The sequence below is a fragment of the Leucoraja erinacea genome, chromosome 31, assembly GCF_028641065.1.
Source record: "Leucoraja erinacea ecotype New England chromosome 31, Leri_hhj_1, whole genome shotgun sequence".
Lineage (NCBI taxonomy): Eukaryota > Metazoa > Chordata > Chondrichthyes > Rajiformes > Rajidae > Leucoraja > Leucoraja erinaceus.
Genome location: NC_073407.1, coordinates 11,219,926 through 11,242,095, shown reverse-complemented (window position 1 = coordinate 11,242,095; position 22,170 = coordinate 11,219,926). Strand labels below are relative to the sequence as shown.

Sequence of the window (22,170 nt, the reverse complement as noted above, 5' to 3'; positions counted from 1 at the left end):
CACCCATTCATTCTCTCCAGAGATGCTGCCTGTCCTGCTACTCCAGCATTTTGTGTCTATCTTCGGTTTAAACCAGCATCTGCCATTCCTTCCCGGCCATTTTGTCTGACTATTGATCATGTTTTTTCAGAATGGGAAAGTTACTGTTGATGCTGCTTTCTTACTGACCTCTGCTCATGCTACACTATATCTTGGCATACTATGATGGCTCAGTCCATTCCCCATCTCCAAGGCTGATCATCCGAATTTGGCATTAAAATCAGGCAGTCTATGGTGAGTGATATTAGCCTGGCATGGGAAGAGGAAGGAGACAGCTCATTATCACAGGAATCTCCTCTGGTTCATAACATTAAGGGGAGGAGGGCTTGCAAGTACCAATTAAGAATGTATTTTAATCTTTGGTTTAAACATTGAGCATAATGTTCAGTTTGGCAAGGATGTAAAACCAGCTAATATTGGATTAGCAAAACCTCATTCTAATTATAGGAGTGTCTCTTCTTGTCTTCAGGCATTGTGTGAAAGAGACATCTGATCTGATACCACTAAGTCTGCTGTCAGCCATGGAAGTTGACAAATACCCAAATTAGATTTAAAACAGCAGGTGGTAAACATGTTTTGGAAATCTAGTATATATGCATTTTGAATTTAATAGGTGTACAATAAAAAGGCAAACTTCGCTGTTTGCCTGTCTGGGTTCAAAGGGTCAGAAGCTAAATGATTCCTTCAGCTCGCTTCAGTGTGAATAGCTGTTGCCAGATTGCTTGCAAAGAATTTCAACCAGTTTAGACTTAAGAGATACATCTCGGAAACAGGCCCTTCGGCCCACCGAGCCTGCGCCAACCAGCGATCACCCCAACACACGAGCACTATCTTACACACGAGGGACAATTTACAATTGACCTACAAACCTTTGGAGTGTGGGAGGAAACAGGGGCACCTGGAAAAAACCCACACGGTCACAAGGAATACGTACAAACTCCGCACAGACAGCACCTGTAGTCAGGATTGAACTCAGGTCTCTGGTGCTGTAAAGCAGCAACTTTACCACTGTGCCACTGTGTCACCCCTGTACTTGTTTTGCTACATTTTAAATATTGCAATGATAAGTGATAGGAAGAATTATTGAATTGGGTTATTAATTTATTGATTTTTTCTTGATTATAGTTTAGTTTAGTTTAGTTTAGAGATAAAGTTTTGAAACAGAACCTCCGGCCCACCGAGTCCGCACCGACTAGTGATCCCTGCACATTAACTCTGTCCTACACACACTAGGGACAATTTACACTTATATCGTCAATTAACCTGCAAACCTGCACGTCTTTGTAATGTGGGAGGAATCCGAAGAACTCGGAGAAAACCAATGCAGGTTAGGGGGAGAACGTACATGGACAGCTAGGAGTATTGTATTTACGGGGCTGTCAATCTGCTGCTGGTAAAAATTTTATTGATCCATTGTCGGTACATGTGACAATTAAAAACACTCTTGAATGTATAAAACAATCCCTGGGAAAATCCTAAACTTGAGCCTTGGTATCCTAGTTGATTTAAAAAAAAATACCTGGCAGGGTGCCCACAGAGTGGATAAGTCATGAAAACCTCTGCAACACAATCTGAGATAAGTAAAAACAAACAGTTGCAGCAATCTTAAACTAACCTTGAGGTAACTAATTAAATGTCAGTAACGAATTACTGAAACTGAATTTGCTTTACTAATAATTTTTAACACGTTACTGGGGAGAAGGGGCAGTTTTGATCGTCACCACTCAGGTGGTCCCTGCAGTGCAGACTATCGCCTGGGATGTCCCTTGGAAATGTACTGATGTGGTAACGGGTGGAGCTGCGGCCTCACAGCCCCAAGACCCAGGTTCGATCCTGCCCTCGGGTGCTGTTTGTGTGGAGTTTGCACGTTCTCCCCACGTCCCGTCGTGGGTTTCCTTCTGGTACATAGAAACATAGAAAATAGGTGCAGGAAGATGCCATTCGGCCCTTCGAGCCAGCACCGCCATTCATTCTGATCATGGCTGATCGTCCCCAATCAATAACCCGTGCCTGCCTTCTCCCCATATCCCGTGATTCCACTAGCCCCCTAGAGCTCTATCTAACTCTCTCTTAAATCCATCCAGTGACTTGGCCTCCACTGCCCTCTGTGGCAGGGAATTCCACAAATTCGCAACTCTCTGGGTGAAAACGTTTTTTTCTCACCTCAGTCTTAAATGGCCTCCCCTTTATTCTAAGACTGTGGCCCCTGGTTCTGGACTCGCCCAACATTCCCCCCTCATCGTGAAGATATGCGGGTTTATCGGCTAAATTGGCCCCATGTGTAGGGAGTGGATGAGAAAGTGACATAGAACTAATGTGAATGAGTGATCGATGGCCGGCATGGATTCGGTGGGCCGAAGGGCCTCTTTCCAAGCTGTACCTTTAAAGCTAAATAAGCAGAGTGTGATATGCGTTGCTTGTTGTCCTTTTAATCTCCTGTGCTGTCTCTGCCATGTTTTACCAGATACGATGATTTTGTCAACTCTCTGTCCGTAGCCTGCTGAAGACGGCCCACATCACACCTGCAGACAGGTACTAGTCCAACAGGGCAGTAGTGGCCCTGGACTAGTATAGGAGAGTGGTGAGAAGTGGGGAACTCACTGTTGAAGCGAACAGTACAGATGCAATAACGGGAGGTGGGGCAGGCAATCGAGGGGAAAATAAAAAAAACTGCCGATGCTGGAGGAATAAAGAGTATTAGACCCACAAACTGGAAGGACACTGCCTCCTATGCTGCTTGGGTAGCTCACAACATGAATATTGAACTCTCCAATTTTAGATAACACTCCCCTTTTCCTGTTCCTCTCCTTCCTGTGTCCCACACCCATTTCTCCCATTTGCTGGGTCAGTACCTATCTGAGGGTCTTGCCTCCACCCTTCCCCATATTCCCCATACCCCCATACCCCATACCCCCATATCCCCATATCCCCATAATCCCATACCCCCATACCCCCATATCCCACATACCCCCCCATATCCCCATACCCCATATCCCCATACCCCCCATACCCCCATATCCCCATACCTCCATATCCCCATATCCCCATACCCCCATACCCCCATATACCCCCCACCTACATACCCCCACATCCCTCATACCCCCATATCCCCATATCCCCACATCCCCATACCCCCATATCCCCCATACCCCCATATCCCCATACCCCATACCCCCATATCCCCATACCCCCATACCTCCATATCCCCATACCACCATACCCCCCCTATCCCCATATCCCCATACCCCCATATCCCCATACCCCCATTACCCCATATCTCCCATACCCCCATATCCACATACCCCCATACCCCCATATCCCCATATCCCCATACCCCCATATCCCCATATATCCCCATACCCCCATATCCCTCTGGCTTTACATTTCACGCCTCTTCTCTCCTTATTTGACACCCTTTTGTCTCCTTTAAAAAAATCTCTAACCTTTGTCCATCCATCTGCATTCAACCCCTCCCTCACCTGCATCCACCTATCGCTCGCTAGGCTTTGGGCTGTGCCCCCCCCCTCCCCCCTCCAATTATCCAGGCACGAAATGTCACCTGTCCACGTTCTCCAGAGATGCTGCCTGACCCGCTCAGTTACTCCAACACTTTGTGCTAAATGCAAACCCTTTAGTCTGTTTCTCTCTCCACAGACGCTGCCTTCCTGTTGAGCATTTCCAGATATTCCTATTTTCCTTTCAAGCCTCTGGAATTCCATGTTTTGTTTTTGCATTGATAATTAAAATTAGCCAAGTTATTTGAAAACGTATTTCTTCCAGACTGCAGTAGTCAATTAAATTTATGTTGAAAAATCCTGGAACAACAATTAACTGGTTAAATCCGTTTCATTGGGAAGTCATGAATTTTTCTGCCCTTCAAACCAGTACTTAAATTCATCTTAATCATTAATTTTGTCTGGGGGTGTAAATTGGTATCAGGTCACATGATGTGTGACAAGTTGGTATGGTAACTGTAGAACATTTTCTTTTTGAATGTGTGGAAAGTCAAAACAACACACTTTTCCCCCTCTAAAGTCGTGGTACATCTGTTGTGTAAGAAGTGCTTGCCCAGGATTTTTTTTTTAACGAGATGTACTGGCAGAGTCTGTTTGTTTAAGTGCCTTGTGTATCAGGGAGGGGAGTGTGGTCGGACTGTTTGCTGGTAAACGTAGAAACGGCAGAAGAGTGGAGTTTGTGCTTGTTTATCTGCTGAGACTAGACAGAGTGGAGAGAAGCGGGAAGCCAGGGACATGCCTGTGAGGTGACAACCCCACCCCCGAACTAAAAAAAATACATAAGTGTAACTGAGAAGAACGGATCAGATTCTGAACCAGTCGAAGTGTTTTTTGCTGGTTGAAGGCGCAAGAGCAGACTATAAATCTTTGAGATACTTCTCGAGGGAAACTCGTTCTGTGCGAGAAAGAGACCACAGCACGTAAGTAATCTCCTTGATTTAGTTACTTGTCATAAGTTAAACAATTGCATTTGAATGTAATTTTACAAATAGTAATTGGAAGATAGCTCATAGTCCTAGCATCCCCTCTGTGTGTAGACCAATGCCTTTAGATTGCTTCAAGTTGAGCTGAAAGCCATGTAATGCAGCAGCTAGGAAAAAAAGGAATCTCTAAAATATTTCGATCTTCTTCAGAGAAACGCCTAGTCTGTTTGTTGCAGCCCCGACCACTGCTTCTATCGCCGGCAGCACTTTGCAGAAAACCCGCTTTTAATGTTTCTGACTGTTGCATTAATGGTAGACAGATGTGGCTGCCGTGAGAGAAGTTAGGTCTGTTGGGATCGTGATAAAATAATCAATGCACACCATGCATTTTGCTATTTTGAGTTTTGCCTGTTGGTTTAGAGCATTATTAACATTTTACATTTATTCCCCTTTTTAATTTATAACATTGAAAAGATTAGTCTAGAACTAACAATTTAAAAAGTTACATGCACTGGCCAATTAGTAAGTTTCTGTTACTGTATCAATACTCACTCTTTGGTCAGGGTTGTGTGTGTAGATTTTATCCACTGTCGCTGCATTAATAACGTTGCAGATAACTTTATTTTTGATAAAGCAGATGTCAAAGTATAACTGTTTTCAGTTAAAACGTCCTCCTTAACAGGCGATAAATATTTGCGGGAAGATGAAAGATAGGAGATATCATTAATGCAAAGGCTTTTGAGTTTACTGAACCTAAATTATCTGGAACGAGTGAAGTCGGATTTAAATGGAACCTTTTAACGAAAGTTTAATTCAATATTCAACAACATAATTAGTAGAGAAGAAAGAATAAAATGCTGGGGTAACTCAAAGGGTCAGGCAGTATCTCCGGAGAACATGGATGGGTGACGTTTCGGATCGGGACCCTTCTTCAGACTGAAACATCACCTATCCATGTTCTCCAGAGATTCATGTTCTCCAGAGTTGCTGCCTGAGACGCGAGTTACTCCAGCACGTTGTGCCTTATTTTGTAAACCAGCATCTGCAGTTCCTTGTACCTTGTTAGTACAGATTGTTTTGATGTTTGTTACAAATCAAAAACGACATAATAGCCTTTCAAGTTCTTTAGCTGGATGAATATTGTGTGTGTTATTACTACTTGCCGGCAGGATGGTGTGCTGGACATTTTGCAGTGTCGCCTTGTCCTCTTTGTTTCCTTTATTCACATAATAACCTGCTGGCCTCCCCTCCGCCCTCTAATCACTATCAGATGGAGAAAGTCTTTTCACTTTTTCTTCTTGAGATTAACTCTTTAGAAGCATGAAAGTCAGCAGTGGATTGCAAATAATCAGGCATCAAAGAGGAGCATGGATTTGGGTTGATGCCCTTTTAACTTTTTAAATATTTGCGAAAGATATAAACACACAAAGGCCTTTGAGAGGTTTTGGAAATGTGTGGATGTTGCAACAGAGGAAACTATTCTTGGTGTAACCTCTGGGAAATCTTTTTAAATGCACGTATTATAAAAGAAATCAGCCATGAATTCTCTAGAAAGAGAGTTCTTCACTGAAGTTCTCGCCTCCTGATTGAAACTGAGTTGTGAATTTTAATGGTAATCATTAGAGCCAGGATGTTTAGGCGCTAAATAATCAACAACTACTCCTTTGATGGCTGACCTACCTCCAGTGTACCCATGACCACATTGGCAACATATCTCCCCACCGCATCGGTTGTCTCGTCTATTGAGATCCATATTTTGTCGCATGCAACTTCATCTCTAATTTTCTGCACAACAATGTTGAAGTTGCTGTCAACATAATTTTTCCGTAATGATGACTCGCTCGGTATATGTTCCTCTGTGTATTTCCCTAAAAAAAACTCTTGAGAGATTTGTTTTCCAATTTTCACGGTGGAATTCCAGCATCAATGAATGCCTTACACAGATCACTCAAAAACGCAGATTTGCGACTGGAGCCAGCAGTAAATGTAGTGAGGAGACAAGCTTGGGTATTTAGCTTGTGTAGTCTATACCCCAGCGGGTATCAGCATTGACTTCTTCTCTAATTTTAGATAGCCCTTGTCTTCTCCCTCCTCCCCTCGCCTTTCCCAGCTCTCCTTCTAGCCCTCCTGTCTCAGCCTCTTCCACCATATCAGTCTGAAGAAGGGTCTCGACCCGAAAAGTCGCCTGTTCCTTCTTTCCATAGATGCTGTCTCACCCATTCTGTTTCTCCAGCATTTTTTGTCTACCTTTGATTTTTCCAGCATCTGCAGTTCTTTCTTAATTAGATCTTGGAGAAAACTGAACCAGCGGGCAGCGGCACGAACGAATGAACGACCGACAGTGGCGCCCCCGGTTTTGCCCCGGTGGTGGAAGTTTTCTTGTAAGTTACACTATGTTAACACGTTAATAATAACATTAATATTAACGTGTTAACGTAGAAAACGTCATTGTAATCATGGTACAATTAGAGAAAATAGCTCGACCGTTTAGCAAAAAAAGGCTGATTTAGGCACTCGATCATGAAAAAGGCATTATCTTGGTGAAATCATCAAAATAGGTATGAAAAGGCACAGCATTAATGGCAAAATCCTGGCTCTAGATCATTAATGGGGAAAGGCATTGAGTGCTGGGGTGCAGAAGAGCAGCAGATATGAAAGGTAGGAGCAGTTTTTTTTAAAGGGTGTGTGCGTATTGTCATTACAATAGGACATCCTCACCGTTGTTGCTGACAAGCAGCATGTGTCCACAAGTTACAGGTTTGCATGTGAGACAAAAAGCTGTTTATTCAGAGCTGTGTGTTTAAATATACATGAGCCCTTCACAGTCAATAGGCAAAGTGAGAGAGCGCAGTGAATAGCAGGTAGGATTAAGGAGGTGACAACAATCGACTCGGCTACACAAGAGGACACAAAAGTAACTCCATGGGCCAGGCAGCAAGTGCAGGAAGGAACTGCAGATGCTGGTTTACACCGAAGATAGACACAAAATGCTGGAGTAACTCAGCGGGTCAGACTACATCCCCGGGGAACACGGATAGGTGACGTTTCAAGTCAAGACCCTTCTTCAGGCCCAAAACATCACCTATCCATGTTTAAGATGTGCAAGGAAGAACTGCAGATGCTGGTTTAAATCGAAGGTAGACACAAGATGCTGGAGGAACTCAGCAGGTGGGGCAGCATCACTGGAGGGCAGGAGTGGGCGACGTTTCGGGTCGAGACCCTTCAGTCTGAAAAGTTGTCCATTCCTTCTCTCCAGAGATGCTGCTTCACCTGCAGAGTTACTCCAGCATTTTGTGTCTACCTATCCATGTTTTTAAGGGATGCTACCTGGCCCAACATGCTACAGGGTACTCCAGCATTTTGTGTCCTTGTGTGTATTAATTCTTTGTTTCTATATCCTATACAATTAGGAACATGTGATTGAAGTAACTTGGAAAGAGAAAAATGTTGCAAACACCAGCCACGATAACATGGGGAAAGAGAGAGGACCAAAGTTTCTCAGACTGTAGGGTAGATGGATACATGCATGGTAGATTGGAGCAGGCAGGCAGGAGAATGGGGTTGAGCGGGGGAAAGTTGATCAGCCATGATCGAGTGGTGGAACAGACCGAATTCTTCTCCTATGACCTATGAACTTGTAGGGTGCAGGGTACATTTATCATGGTAACAATTACTTTCAAAACAGGCAGTTGGAACAAAATGATACAGAAGCAAACGTCAATGTAACAAGCTGTAGAGGAATGCCTGTCGCATCGGTGGAATAAAACTGACTCGCCTGAAATTGGTAAAGTCAGGATTAGGACAAATTGGTGGGAGTGGGATTGGGGTGGGGAAGTAAAGTGAAGGAGACTGGAGGTTCAGGGTCACCCCTGTGAACTGTCTGTCAGTGCTATGATTTGCAGAATAACCCCCCCCCGCCTGTGGTGTGTTCTCCAGTGTTTTGCAGAATAGAACCATAGAAAATAGTTACAGGAGTAGGCCATTCGGCCCTTCGAGCCAGCACCGCCATTCAATATGGTCATGGCTGATCATTCAGAAGCAGTACCCTGTTCCTGCTTTTCCCCCATATCCCTTGATTCCGTTAGCCCTAAGAGCTATATCCAAAGGGCCTGTCCCACTTACGCGACTTTTTCGGCGACTGCCGGCACCCGTCATAGTCGCAGCAGGTCGCTGAAAATGTTCAACATGTTGAAAATCCAGCGGCGACCAGAACAAGGTACGACTCTTTGGGCAACTACTCACGGCCATACAGGCTTCACCCCACGACATGTGGCCAGGGTGTCGACTGTATGGTCGTGAAATAGTCTCCTCAGTCACCCAAAGAGTCGTAGCGTCTTTCTGGTCGCTGCTGAATTTTCAACTTGTTGAAAATTTTCGGCGAACTATGACGGGTGTCGGCAGTCACCGAAAAAGTTGTGTAAGTGGGACAGGCCCTTAACTCTCTCTCGAATACATCCAGTGAATTGGCCTCCACTGCCTTCTGTGGCAGGGAATTGCACAGATTCACAACTCTCTGGGTGAAAAATATCTCCATTCAGTCCACTAGGAGAGGCTGGGGTTCCCGTCTCCTCCCACTTTAATTCTCTGCCCCACTCTTGCCTTTAGACTTTACAGATACAACATGGAAACAGGCCCTTCGGCCCACCGAGTCCGCGCCGACCATCGATCACCCCGTACATGAACACTATCCAGCTCACTAGGAACACTTTACAATTTGCAGAAGCCCATTAACCTGCACAACTGCACGTCTTTGGTGTGTGGGAGGGAACCAGAGCACTTGGAGAAAGCCCACGCAGTCATGGGGAGAACATACAAACTATATCCAGACAGCACCCGTAGTTGGGATTGAACCTGGATCTGTGGCGCAGTAAGGCAGTGCTGTCCCGCTGTGCCTCTGTGCCGCTTTTCTCCGATGCTGTACAGATCATCTCCGTTCAGCCTACAAGGAGAGGCCGGGGCTGGGGTTCCTGTCAACCCCACTCTCACCTCTCTGTTCATAACCATAGCCTCCAGCAACTCGTCTTTCAACCAGATACATCACCACCATTGAAAACTAATACTGAGTTTAACACTATTGGATAAATGCTTTTATTCCACCTGCGGCAGACTTTCCGCTTCAGTTTATTAATGTTTTGTCCCCCCCATATCATTTTCCACTTGGTGTTTTTTTTAAAGTAACTGTTACCATGGTAACCATGGTCTTCACCGTATGACAGTCCTCTGGTTTCTCCACATCTCTCCCGTCTGTAACTTAAGACCACCTATCTTCCCACTTTACCTGTTCTTGACTCGGGACATGAATGTTCCTCTCCCTGCTGTTGCTGTCTTCCCCACGGAATTCCCAGTAATCCCTGTGTTTTAGACTTTCATTACTGCTTGTTCCAAACAACAGGCTGAGAGATGTGTGAAAGATCCATGTGGAAGCAATGAACTGCAGATGTTGGGGTGGGGTCTCAAATGTTTACAGTTTATTTCAATGACTGAAGGGGATTGGGCTGCACGGTGGCACATCGGTGGAGTTGCTGCCTCCCAGCGCCAGAGACCCAGCTTTGATCCTGACTACGGCTGCTGTCTGTGTGGAGATTGTACCTTCCCTCCCTCCCTGACCGCGTGGGTTTTCTCCGGGTGCTCCGGTTTCCTCCCACACTCCAAAGACGCGCAGGTTTGCAGACTTGGTTTGTTTTCTATGGAACGCCAGAGGTTGCAGGAAGAACTGATGGAAGTCTGTAAAATGATGATAGGGTAGACAGTCAGGGTCTTTTTTCCCAGCGTGGAAAAATCAAATACTAGAGAGCAGAGCTTTAAGGGAGGGGGGGGGGGGGGGGGGGGGGGCGTGCTTTGAAGGAGATGTGCGGTGTAAAATCTTTACACACCGGGGTGGTGAGTGCCTGGAACGTGCTGCCAGGGTTGGTGGTCGAGGCAGAATAATGGCATTTAACACACTTTTGGATGGGCATATGGATATGCAGAGGATGGAGGATTTCGATTACGGACAGGTAGATAAGAGTTGGTCTTGGCCTCATGTTCAGCACGAACGTTATGGGCCGAAGGGCCGAATCTTGTGCTATACTGTTCAATGTTCTATGATTTTTCATTCTTCCTCAACAAAGATATATCATGTTGTTTATGTTCAAGAAAATCAACGTAGAATTGTATTTTATAACATCTACTGAAATTTATTCAGTGAATGCGTGAAACTTGCTGGAAAGATCACAGCCTTTCCATTCGCCCCGTTCCATTCACTTCTCCAGGTGAGTTTTGTTGAAGGACTTCATGTGTGCGCTGTCCACAAGAGGGAGCTCTAGCATTAGCCATCACAACCACGCACTAGTCATTCACAAGCACACACTGATATACTGTCCTACTGTGCATCAGAGACCACGATCAGATTCTTCTCCTGTAATTAATTAGGAAAGGAAAAATAGATTATGAAAGAAAACCTGCAGGGAACATAAAAACTGACTGCAAAAGTTTTTATAGATATGTGAAAAGAAAGAGATTAGTTAAAACAAATGTAGGTCCCTTGCAGTCAGAAACAGGTGAGTTGATCATGGGGAACAAGGATATGGCGGACCAATTGAATAACTACTTTGGTTCCGTCTTCACTAAGGAAGACATAAATAATCTGCCGGAAATAGCAGGGGACCGCGGGTCAAAGGAGTTGGAGGAATTGAGTGAAATCCAGGTTAGTCGGGAAGTGGTGTTGGGTAAATTGAATGGATTAAAGGCCGATAAATCCCCAGGGCCGGATAGGCTGCATCCCAGAGTACTTAAGGAAGTAGCTCCAGAAATAGTGGATGCATTAGTAATAATCTTTCAAAACTCTTTAGATTCTGGAGTAGTTCCTGAGGATTGGCGGGTAGCAAATGTAACCCCACTTTTTAAGAAGGGAGGGAGAGAGAAAACGGGGAATTACAGACCAGTTAGTCTAACATCGGTAGTGGGGAAACTGCTAGAGTCGGTTATTAAAGATTGGATAGCAGCACATTTGGAAAGTGGTGAAATCATTGGACAAAGTCAGCATGGATTTACGAAAGGTAAATCGTGTCTGACGAATCTTATAGAATTTTTCGAGGATGTAACTAGTAGCGTGGATAGGGGAGAACCAGTGGATGTGGTGTATCTGGACTTCCAGAAGGCTTTCGACAAGGTCCCACATAAGAGATTAGTATACAAACTTAAAGCACAAGGCATTGGGGGTTCAGTATTGATGTGGATAGAGAACTGGCTGGCAAACAGGGAGCAAAGAGTAGGAGTAAACGGGTCCTTTTCACAATGGCGGGCAGTGACTAGTGGGGTACCGCAAGGCTCAGTGCTGGGACCTCAGCTATTTACAATATATATTAATGATCTGGATGAGGGAATTGAAGGCAATATCTCCAAGTTTGCGGATGACACTAAGCTGGGGGGAAGTGTTAGCTGTGAGGAGGATGCTAGGAGACTGCAAGGTGACTTGGATAGGCTGGGTGAGTGGGCAAATGTTTGGCAGATGCAGTATAATGTGGATAAATGTGAGGTTATCCATTTTGGTGGCAAAAACAGGAAAGCAGACTATTATCTAAATGGTGGCCGATTAGGAAAAGGGGAGATGCAGCGAGACCTGGGTGTCATGGTACACCAGTCATTGAAAGTAGACATGCAGGTGCAGCAGGCAGTGAAGAAAGCAAATGGTATGTTAGCTTTCATAGCAAAAGGATTTGAGTATAGGAGCAGGGAGGTTCTACTGCAGTTGTACAGGGTCTTGGTGAGACCACACCTGGAGTATTGCGTACAGTTTTGGTCTCCAAATCTGAGGAAGGACATTATTGCCATAGAGGGAGTGCAGAGAAGGTTCACCAGACTGATTCCTGGGATGTCAGGACTGTCTTATGAAGAAAGACTGGATAGACTTGGTTTATACTCTCTAGAATTTAGGAGATTGAGAGGGGATCTTATAGAAACTTACAAAATTATTAAGGGGGCTGGACAGGCTAGATGCAGGAAGATTGTTCCCGATGTTGGGGAAGTCCAGGACAAGGGGTCACAGCTTAAGGATAACGGGGAAATCCTTTAAAACCGAGATGAGAAAAAAAAAAATTCACACAGAGTGGTGAATCTCTGGAACTCTCTGCCACAGAGGGTAGTTGAGGTCAGTTCATTGGCTATATTTAAGAGGGAGTTAGATGTGGCCCTTGTGGCTAAGGGGAACAGGGGGTATGGGGAGAAGGCAGGTACGGGATACTGAGTTGGTTGATCTGCCATGATCATATTGAATGGCGGTGCAGGCTCGAAGGGCCGAATGGCCTACTCCTGCACCTATTTTCTATGTTTCTATGTTTCTGATTTTTTCTTCTCTCATGGCTGCAAACCCTTAACCTTTTTTGTCTTTTTCTAATTTTAGTTTAGTTTAGAGATTACTGCGTGGAAAGAGGCCCTTCGGCCCACCGTGTCCGCACCGACCAGCGATCCCCACACCTTAACACTATCCTACACACTCTAGGGTCAATTTTATATTTTATACCAAGCCAATTAACCTACAAACAAATACTTCTTTGGAGTGTGTGAGGAAACTGAAGATCTCAGACAAATCCCACACAGGTCACGGGAAGAATGTAAAAACTGCGTACAGATACGCTCCCATAGTCAGGATCGAACCTGTCCCTGGGTTCGCACCCAATAACATTTTTTTTGGTATAATAATAAACTAAACAAAGTCAATGAAATGTTTTTGGAATTTTATTAAATTTGCGATCACATGTGATTTAAAATCATGACTGTTACTCCAAGGTGTAGCAAATAAAGATTTAATTGCTTTATATGACGCTGGGCACGACTTCAGTGCCATTGTGCATTGGAACTTGAGGACATTGTTTGTGCTCTCCTCAGCTATGAAGTTATGAGCACTACAGTTTGTTTAACTAGTGAGCCTTGGGCTCCAATGGCACAGTTGGTAGAGTTGCTGCCTCACAGCGGCAGAGACCCGGGTATGATCCTGACTTTAGGTGCTGTCTGTGAGGAGTTTGCATGTTCTCCCTATGACCACGTGGGTTTCCTCCGGGTGCTCTGGTTTCGTCCCACACCCCAAAGACGTGCGGGTTTGTAGGTCAATTGTCCACTGTGAATTGCCCCTAATGTGAATTATGGAACTTGTGTGCAACAGAGATGGATGGATAGTATGGATCCAGTGGGCCGAAGGGTCTCTTTTCATGCTGTACTAAATGAAACAAAATCTGAGTGTAATTAAAATTAGTACAATGGGAGGAATAGTGCATTCTGATCTCACTAAACTCCCTCTACTGGTGCCACTGTGTATTACATATAGTACTGTTATCCGCTACACCTGCCAAGCTAAAGTTTTAAAGTAGTTTTATTTTTTTCAGGAAATGGATCATAGCCTGAAAAACTTTGATTATCAAAGAATAAATGGAACTAAACCTCATAAGCCGGTCATGGCAAATTCACTAAGGCTGAAAAAATCCTCTTTCCCTAAAAAGAGGAGGAAGATTAGCCGTGTCGGCGTGAAGGGAAAAGGTAGGGAATTGCTTTAAATTGTGCAAGACCTAGAAATATACATGAGAACTATGTCCTTTACTCAACATACTTTGCGTACTGGAGGCTCTAAAGACTGCAGATGCTGGAGTCTTGAGCGGAAAGCGAAGTGCTGGAGTAGCTCAGCGGGTCGGGCAGCATCTATGGAGGGAAATGGACAGTCGACATTTTGGGTTTGGGTTTGGGTTGGTAGAGGGGAGGAAGCTGCTGGGAAGAGGTGAGGGGAAACGGGAGGGCAAGAACTGGCAAATGTTATGTGGGACCAGGCAAGAAAGGTGCTGGTGTGTATCAGACAGGCGGCAGAGAGGAGGGTGGAGAGGGGAACCAAGGCTGGAGGTTGTAAAGTGGAGAAGCCAAAAGGGCTGTACATGGTATCATGTGGAACCAAGGAGGGGGGTGGTGGATAGATGAAGACAGGATAGATAGATAGCCTTTTATTGTCATTCAGACCGAAGTCTGAACGAAATTGCAGCAGTCATACATATAATACCATACAATAAAACAACAATAAACACACAGGACAGGGAGGAGCGGAGAGGAATACTGGAGCCACCCAGAGGAGGTAGAGGCAGGAGATAGGTAGGAGGAGGAAGAGGGGAAAAGAACTGGATCAAGGGAATGGTGAGGCGGGGGAGTGAAAAAAAGCTGTGCATGGGAGGACCTGGGTACATCAGAAGGAGAAACAGTGGGGAGAGGAGGGGGGTGGGGTGTAGTTGAAATTGGAGAATTCAATGTTCATGCTGTTGGGGTGTAGGACAATAGACAATAGGTGCAGGAGTAAGCAGCACCGCCATTCAATGTGATCATGGCTGATCATCCCCAATCAGTACCCCGTTCCTGCCTTCTCCCCATATCCCCTGACTCCGCTATTTTTAAGAACCCTATCTAGCTCTCCCTTGAAAGCATCCAGAGAACCTACCTCCACTGCCCTCTGAGGCAGAGAATTCCACCGACTCACCACTCTCTGTGAGAAAAAGTGTTTCCTCGTCTCCATTCTAAATGGCTTACTCCTTATTCTTGAACTGTGGCCCCTGGTTCTGGACTCCCCCAACACGGGGGACCCACACAACACATGAGGTGCTGTTCTTCCACTTTGTGTGTGGCCTCACTCTGGTAATGGAGGAGGCCCAGGACAGAGAGGCTGGTATGGGAACGGGAATGGTTGGCGACTAGGCTTTGTTTAGGTTAGTCTAGTTTAGAGATAGAGCATGGAAACAGGCCCTTCAGCCCACTGAGTCTGTGTAGGCAGCGATCCCTGCACACTAACACTGTCCTGCACACACACAAGGGACAATTTACAATGAAACCAAACCAATTAACCCACAATCACAATCAGTCACAATCACAATAATACTTTATTAGCCAAGTGTGTTTTGCAACATACGAGGGATTTTATTTGCCGCGTCATTCATACAAATAAAGCAACGGAACACACACAATACAGTTTAACATGGAACATCCACCACAGTGACTCCTCCACATTCCTCACTGTGATGGAAGGCAAACAAAAAGTTCAAATCTTTTCCCTTGTTTGCTGTCCTGGGGTCGGGGGCCTCGAGCCCTCCGTTGACGGGACGATCTTGACTCCCGTAGCCGGCGGCGTTAGGACCCTCCGCGTCGGGGCGACCAGCTCCTGCATCAGGTGGGGGGGATGTCAGCTCCCCCTCTCCGGGCGATAGGATCCCGGGTCGGGGCTGGTCGATCCTCTGCATCGTTGGAGCTTCCCGACTCTGCCTCTCCCGAGACTGCGAGCTTGCTATGGTAAAGTCTGCAGGTTGCAGTTGGAGCGATCCCAGGCAAGGGATCGACTCCAATGTTAAGTCCACGCCTCGCGGTGGGGCTCAAGTCAGTCAGAGGATGCCTCCAGCTCCGCAGAGAGACTGAGATTGCGACCTGGAAAACAATTGCATCTCCGGCAAGTTGGAAGCACACCCCAGTTTGCCCCCCCCCCCCCATAAAACAAACCGGAGGACATTCACACAGACTTTTAACAAAATTAAAATATGTAGAAGAAACAGACAGACTGTTGGCGGGGCTGCCAATCATGTGGCGCCCCCTGCTGGCAGTGACCAAATTACCTCATTTACATAAAGTGCTGGAGTAACTCGGTGGATCATACTGCTTGACCCGCTGACTTACTCCAGCATTTTGTATTTTTTTATAAACCATTTGATTACCATTTATCGCCGAGATCATCCTGGTTTCACCAGCTCGGAGACGTCTTCCTCTTGCTGCTTTGCAAGCTCTTTGATCTCATTTTATTCCAACGAAGGTTCTCCAGCACGAAATGCTGCTTTGCTTTCTCTTCCACAGACGCTGCCTGACCGACTGAGTATTTCCAGACTTTTCGGTTTCATTTTTAGATTTCTAGCATCCGCAGTTTTTTTTTGTTTTGTTCGGGCTTTTGATTGATTTAACATTAAGCTCAGTCGCTGCTGCTGTTTCTGGCGTTTTGTGTTGTGCTAGAATAGGGAGTATCACTAGTCATACTTTATCCTAATTATAGCGATTAGTGTAATGTGGAGTTGTGTGCCCTGTGACACTAAATATTAGTAATTTGGAGAAACAATTACACGAATCGGTGCTGGCTCGAAGGGCCGAATGGCCTCCTCCTCCTGCACCTATTTTCTATGTTTCTAATCCCACGATTGGGACTTGCAACTTCTTTCCGAATATGAAAATTCATATTTGGTATGTTTTGGGTTTAATATAAATGTAAGTGAATAGATTAATTAGACACAAAATGTCGGAGTAACTCAGTGGGACAGGCTGCATCTGTGGGGGGGGGAGGCATGGGTGATGTTTCAGTTCGGGACTGTTCTAAGGGTACAGATGGCCAGTTTCAACTGTACTTGATGGGTCGAATGACCTAATTCTGCTCCGAGAACGTATGAACTATCCATTTTCTGCAGAGATGCTGCCTGACCCGCTGAGTTACTCCAGCATTTTGTGGCTGTCTTGGTGTACTGATTTTAGTACCTACTATTGAAATCCTTTCTCGAAAACCTGGCGTGATGATTTGCCCAGGCCCAGTTTGTTTGTTTGGGCCCAGCACTGCTTGTAGAAGTGCGTAACATAGACCAGGTCTGTGTAATGCCCCTGTCCCACTTAGGAAACCTGAACGGAAACCTCTGGAGACTTTGCGTCCCACCCAAGGTTTCCGTGCGGTTCCTGGAGGTTTTTGTCAGTCTCCATACCTGCTTCCACTACCTGCAACCTCCAGCAACCACCTGCAACTTCCGGGAACCGCACGGAAACGTTGGGTGGGGCGCAAAGTCTCCAGAGGTTTCCGTTCAGGTTTCCTAAGTGGGACGGCATAAATCTGAAGAAGGGTCTCGACCCGAAACATCACCCATCCCTTCTCTCCAGAGATGCTGCCTGTCCGGCTGAGTTACTCCAGCATTTTGTGTCTATCTCTGTGTAAATCCTTGTTTCCCCTACTATTTTTGTTAATGCATCAGTCAAATGGAGATTGGTCTGCTCTCTGTGGCATATCTCTCCTCCCTGGTTTATAGGAAGAATAATTCAATCATTCGTTCATCTGTAACCAGTCTGGGTCAATAAACTTTGCATGGGTGAGGCCGAGACAGTAATTGCAAGATCAATGTGAATGAAGGCATAAAACAGCATCAGACTATTGTTCCCTATCTTTTTCCAACTTGAATAATGCTTCGCTGGCGATGTTTATTTTTGATACCAAGGAGGAAATGTGTTAAAGAACAGCTAGTATTGATAATTATCTTGCAGGCCAAAGTTTACCAACAGAAACCCAGGAGCAGGCTGGAAAGCCCGGCATGGATCTGTTTTCACATGGCCATTCACAGCTCCAGGTAACGTTGATGCACACTCGCTCTGCCTTGGTGAAATGAGACACCAGATTGTTTTCACACACACACACTCACAGTGACGTAAGCACAGCTAAATCTCGCAAACATTCGACGTCGTGCTTTGAATCGTTGTGGTGGCTCAGGGGTGAGGAGCGACACGGTGGCGCTGCGGTAGAGTTGCATTCTCACAGCGCCAGGGACCCAGGTTCAATCCTAACACCTGTACGGTTTGCACGTTCTCCCTGTGACCGCGTGGGTTTTCTCCGGGTGCCCAGGTCTCCTCACGTATTCCAAAGACGTACAGGTTTGTAGGTCAATGGGGTCTGTAGAGTTGTCCCTATGTGTGTAAGATAGAACTAGTTTACGGATGATGAATGTGTAGAAAGGAACTACAGATGTTGGTTTAAATCGAAGATAGACACAAAATGCTGGAGTAATTCAGCGGGGCAGGCAGCATCTCGGGAGAGAAGGAATGAGTGACGTTTTGGGTCTGGTCTGAAGAAGGGTCTCGACCCGAAACGTCAAACATTCCATTTCTCCAGATATGCTGCCTGTCCCACTGAGTTACTCCAGTATGTTGTGTCCATCTTAGGCAGGAAAATGGGGTTAGGAGGGAGAGATAGATCAGCCATGATTAAATGGCGGAGTAGACTTGATGGGCCGAATGGCCTAATTCTACTCCTATCACTTATGATCCTATGACGGAGAACTGATGCAGTGTCACGACCTGAAATATTGTCAATCCCGCTTTGTTACTCCAGCATTTTGCGCCTATCTATAGATCAATGGCCTGCTTGGACTTGATGGGCTGAAGGGACTGTTTCCATGCTGTATCTCTCAAACTAAAACTAAATTGTAGAATGGTACAGTGTTGAAACGGGCCATTTGGCCCAACTCATTCATAATGATCTGCTGTACCAACCTCATTGCCCCTCTGTACTTAAACCGATCAATTGCTCACTCCAACACGTATTAAACGCAGTCAGCGACCAAGGTCAGGATAGTTTTTGTTGGAGCGTCGGGGGTTGAGGGGAGAGTTGACGGAAGTATTTATAATAATGAGAAGAGCAGACAGAGTAGACAGTCAGTCATTATCGCAGGGTGGAAATGTCCAACACTAGAGGGCGTAGCTGTAAGGTGAGGGGGAATGTTTATGCGTGCTGTGTGGGGCAAGTTTTTTTACACAGAATGTTGGGGGTCTGGAATGCGTTGCCAGGGGTGGTAGTGGAGGCAGATACGATAGTGGTGTTTATGATGCTTTTAGGTCAGCAAATGGAATTACAGGGAATATCTTCGATTACAGAGAGCCTCGCTTCATAGCCATTCAGGGGTGCGAAAAATGAACTGAACCCTAATCCTGACTTTTCAGTCCTGGGCCTCCTCCACTGTCAGAGTGAGGAGGCCAAAGGCAAATTGGAGGAACAGCGCCCCGTATTTCGCTTGGGCAGCTTAAACCCCAGTGCAATGAACATTGACTTCTCTAACTTCAAGTAACCCTTGCATTCCCCCCCCCCCCCCCCCCCCCCTCTCCTTCCCTCCCCCAGCCTAGTTGTCCGACCAGTTGCAGCCTCTACTATAATCTCCTTCCTCAGGATCCACTTTATATTGGCTAATAATCAATCCTCAGGCTCCCATGTGTTCAGTTTTATTAAATACGCTGCATGCTATGATTGTTTTAGGTTTACCTGACTGATTTTGATAGCCTGCTAGGTCATCTGTCAGGCGTCCTATATATTACTCAGACAGTCAGGCAGCAGTTGTGATGATAAGAGTGGAAATCAGGAAGGGAGGTTCTGTCTTCCCCCCCCCCCCCCTAGAAACAAGAGAACTGCAGGTGCTGGTTTATACCAAAGATAGACACAAAGTGCTGGAGTATCTCAGCGGATAAGGCAGCAATAAAGCATGGGTGACGTTTAGTTTAGTTTAATTTAGTTTCACGAGTTTCACAGTGAAAAGCCATTGTTGCGTGCTATCCAGTCAGCAGAAAGACAATACTTGATTACAATCGAACCATCCACAGTGTACAGATAATGACAGGGTCCCAACGTGAAACGTCACCCATCCTATTTATCTCCAGAGATGCTGCCTGCCCCGCTGAGTTACTCCAGTACTTTATGGGACCCACTTACTGACGCTGAAAAAAAGCTTCATTTAAACTTTGAATTAAAACTTTATTGTCACATGTGACCGTCACAGTGAATTTCTTTGCTTGAAATAGTCGCCCGTGAAGGACACCTACAAAGTTAGAAATCCTCCTTCCCCCCCCCCCACCAAATTTCCCCTTTGTTCTTCACCCCATGGCGGTCTCCACACACCGCGTCCTCTTTCGTTCCTTCCCTCGGCAGCGAGGTCCTTATTCCACGTGTCCGTCTCGTCCCTCGGTCGGCGCCTTCACCGGAGGCCGTGCCGACCTCTTCACTTATGGGGTTGTCCCACTGTACAAGCTAATTCAAGAGCTCTCCCGAGTTTAAAAAAAAAAATCAAACTCGTGGTAAGCACCTAGAATATACGTTGCGGGTACGTCGGAGCTCGGGACGTCTCTTAGCGGCTCGTACTCTGGGAAACGCGGTAAGCTCGTGAAGACTCGTGAAGATATTTCAACATGTTGAAAAATGTCCACGAGAGCCCAGAGTACCCACAAGCGGCCATTACCGTAAATCTCCGAGTTCGAATCGGGGGAAACTCGGGAGAACTCTTGAATTAGTTCGTACAGTGGGACACGCTGCCAGGTCCTCTCCTGACCTCCCGGGGCCTAGCCTCAGGCTCCGTTGGCCGCTCCACTGACCCGGGCCCCAACGACCGGGCTTCTCCGTGGCCACCGCGGCGCCTCGATAAAGACCTCCAGCCGCGTCCCCAAGCAGCAGCCCGGCGGGAAGTCTACGTGGCATTCCCTGGCCAAGTTCAGGTATTCATTGAATCAAATATGATTTGTGGGGGGTGGGGGAAGAGAGATGATGCAGGGAAGTGGCGCAGAGGAGAAAGATCACCCAGTGAGTAAATGGGGAAGCAAACACTGAATTATTTATGATTCGCCGTTGCACAGGTGAAGTCAGGCTTTCAGCCAAAGTTCTTTCATAGAACACCTGGATTAATTGTTCAATAATGAGTAGGCCTGGTGGGTGGCATTGAATGTGGACGTCTAAAAACTTTCATGTGACTGGTTTGTAATAAACAGCGGCTTTCCACTGTGCCACCGCTCTGAAGTAGTTGACTATCACACATTCTAACAAAGGAATCGGAGAGAGAATGCTGGTGGTATGTGTTCCCTGGCAACCACAGTACAAACATTCGCGAATATATCAATAACTCCTTGATTAAAGTTGCATTCCCTCACAATTGTTGCTCAAGCTCCATGTTTCTTGATTGGAGTGGAGTGCAGGTGTGTGTAGAGTAGAATAGAGTAACGGAATGGGAACAGGCCCTTCGGCCCACCGAGTCCCTGCCAACTATCGATCAAGTCACTCACACCCGTTCGAAGTTATCCCACTTTCTCATCCACTCCCTTCACGCCAGGGAGGCCAATTAACCCACAAAACCACACTATTTGGGATGTGGGAGGAAACCGGAGCACTCGGAGAAAATGTGGGAACTCCACAGGTCAGGATGGAACCCGGGTTTCTGGTGCTGTGAGCAGCTACTCTACCACTGTGCTGCTAATGTCGCAGCTGTCTGAAGCGATTTGGCTACATTTGTAGTATTGTCCACAGTTTTGGTTGCCACACTACAGAGAGTACAGAAGAGGTTGGCCGGGATGTTGTCTGGATTGGAGTGCAGGACAAACTTACTTTGTTTTCTCGAGAGTGTCAGGGGAAACCTGAGAAATATATCAAAATGATAAGGCACTGCTGGGTGTTGGAAATGTCAAACAGGAGAGGGGGATAGATTTATGGTGAGAGGGGGAAAGTTAAAAGGAGAAAGAGGCATCACAAGTAGATAAGGTGGTTCATAATGTGAGAAATGGGTTAATAGGGATGGTTGATTTATACTAGAACTCTGAAAAATATAACTTCGAAAGAAATAAGGTGTCAGCAGAAGCCAGACTGCTGGTAGAAGAAAGTAACAGTATACAGAACAGAGAGAAATTCTAGATAAAAAGTAGCAAACAGATAGAAACTTCAGCAGAAGCCTTGGGAGTCTTTGACGTCAGGAGACGTTCCGAGAAGTTCTCGTGGGAATATAAACCTTAGTGTTCTGATTGGCAGAAGCTCGATGGGGAGACATGAGGTAGTGACCATAGTGAAGAAAGGTATAAAAGATAGATACAATCTCCATTTTTGTGTGCCTCTAGGGGACATCAGAGGAGAGGCACCTATTCTGCAGAATATGAAATTAATAAAA

The 22,170-nt window shown here is 45.9% G+C and overlaps 1 protein-coding gene across 4 annotated transcripts in view; it reads left to right on the top strand.

Moving 5' to 3' along the window:
- Nucleotides 1–4,077: 4,077 nt before the first annotated feature.
- The window catches only part of rgs3a (regulator of G protein signaling 3a), a 191,626-nt gene continuing 173,533 nt past the window's right edge, over nucleotides 4,078–22,170 (top strand). For 2 of the 4 annotated variants that reach the window (XM_055659928.1, XM_055659927.1), the window contains exons 1-2: nucleotides 6,790–6,858; nucleotides 13,837–13,987. In XM_055659928.1, the coding sequence (XP_055515903.1) occupies nucleotides 6,805–6,858; nucleotides 13,837–13,987 (205 nt within the window). In that variant the 5' untranslated portion in view covers nucleotides 6,790–6,804. Of the gene's footprint in view, nucleotides 4,475–6,789; nucleotides 6,859–13,836; nucleotides 13,988–22,170 lie in introns of those variants that run through there. The other 2 variants (XM_055659929.1, XM_055659931.1) reach the window with 2 other exon arrangements.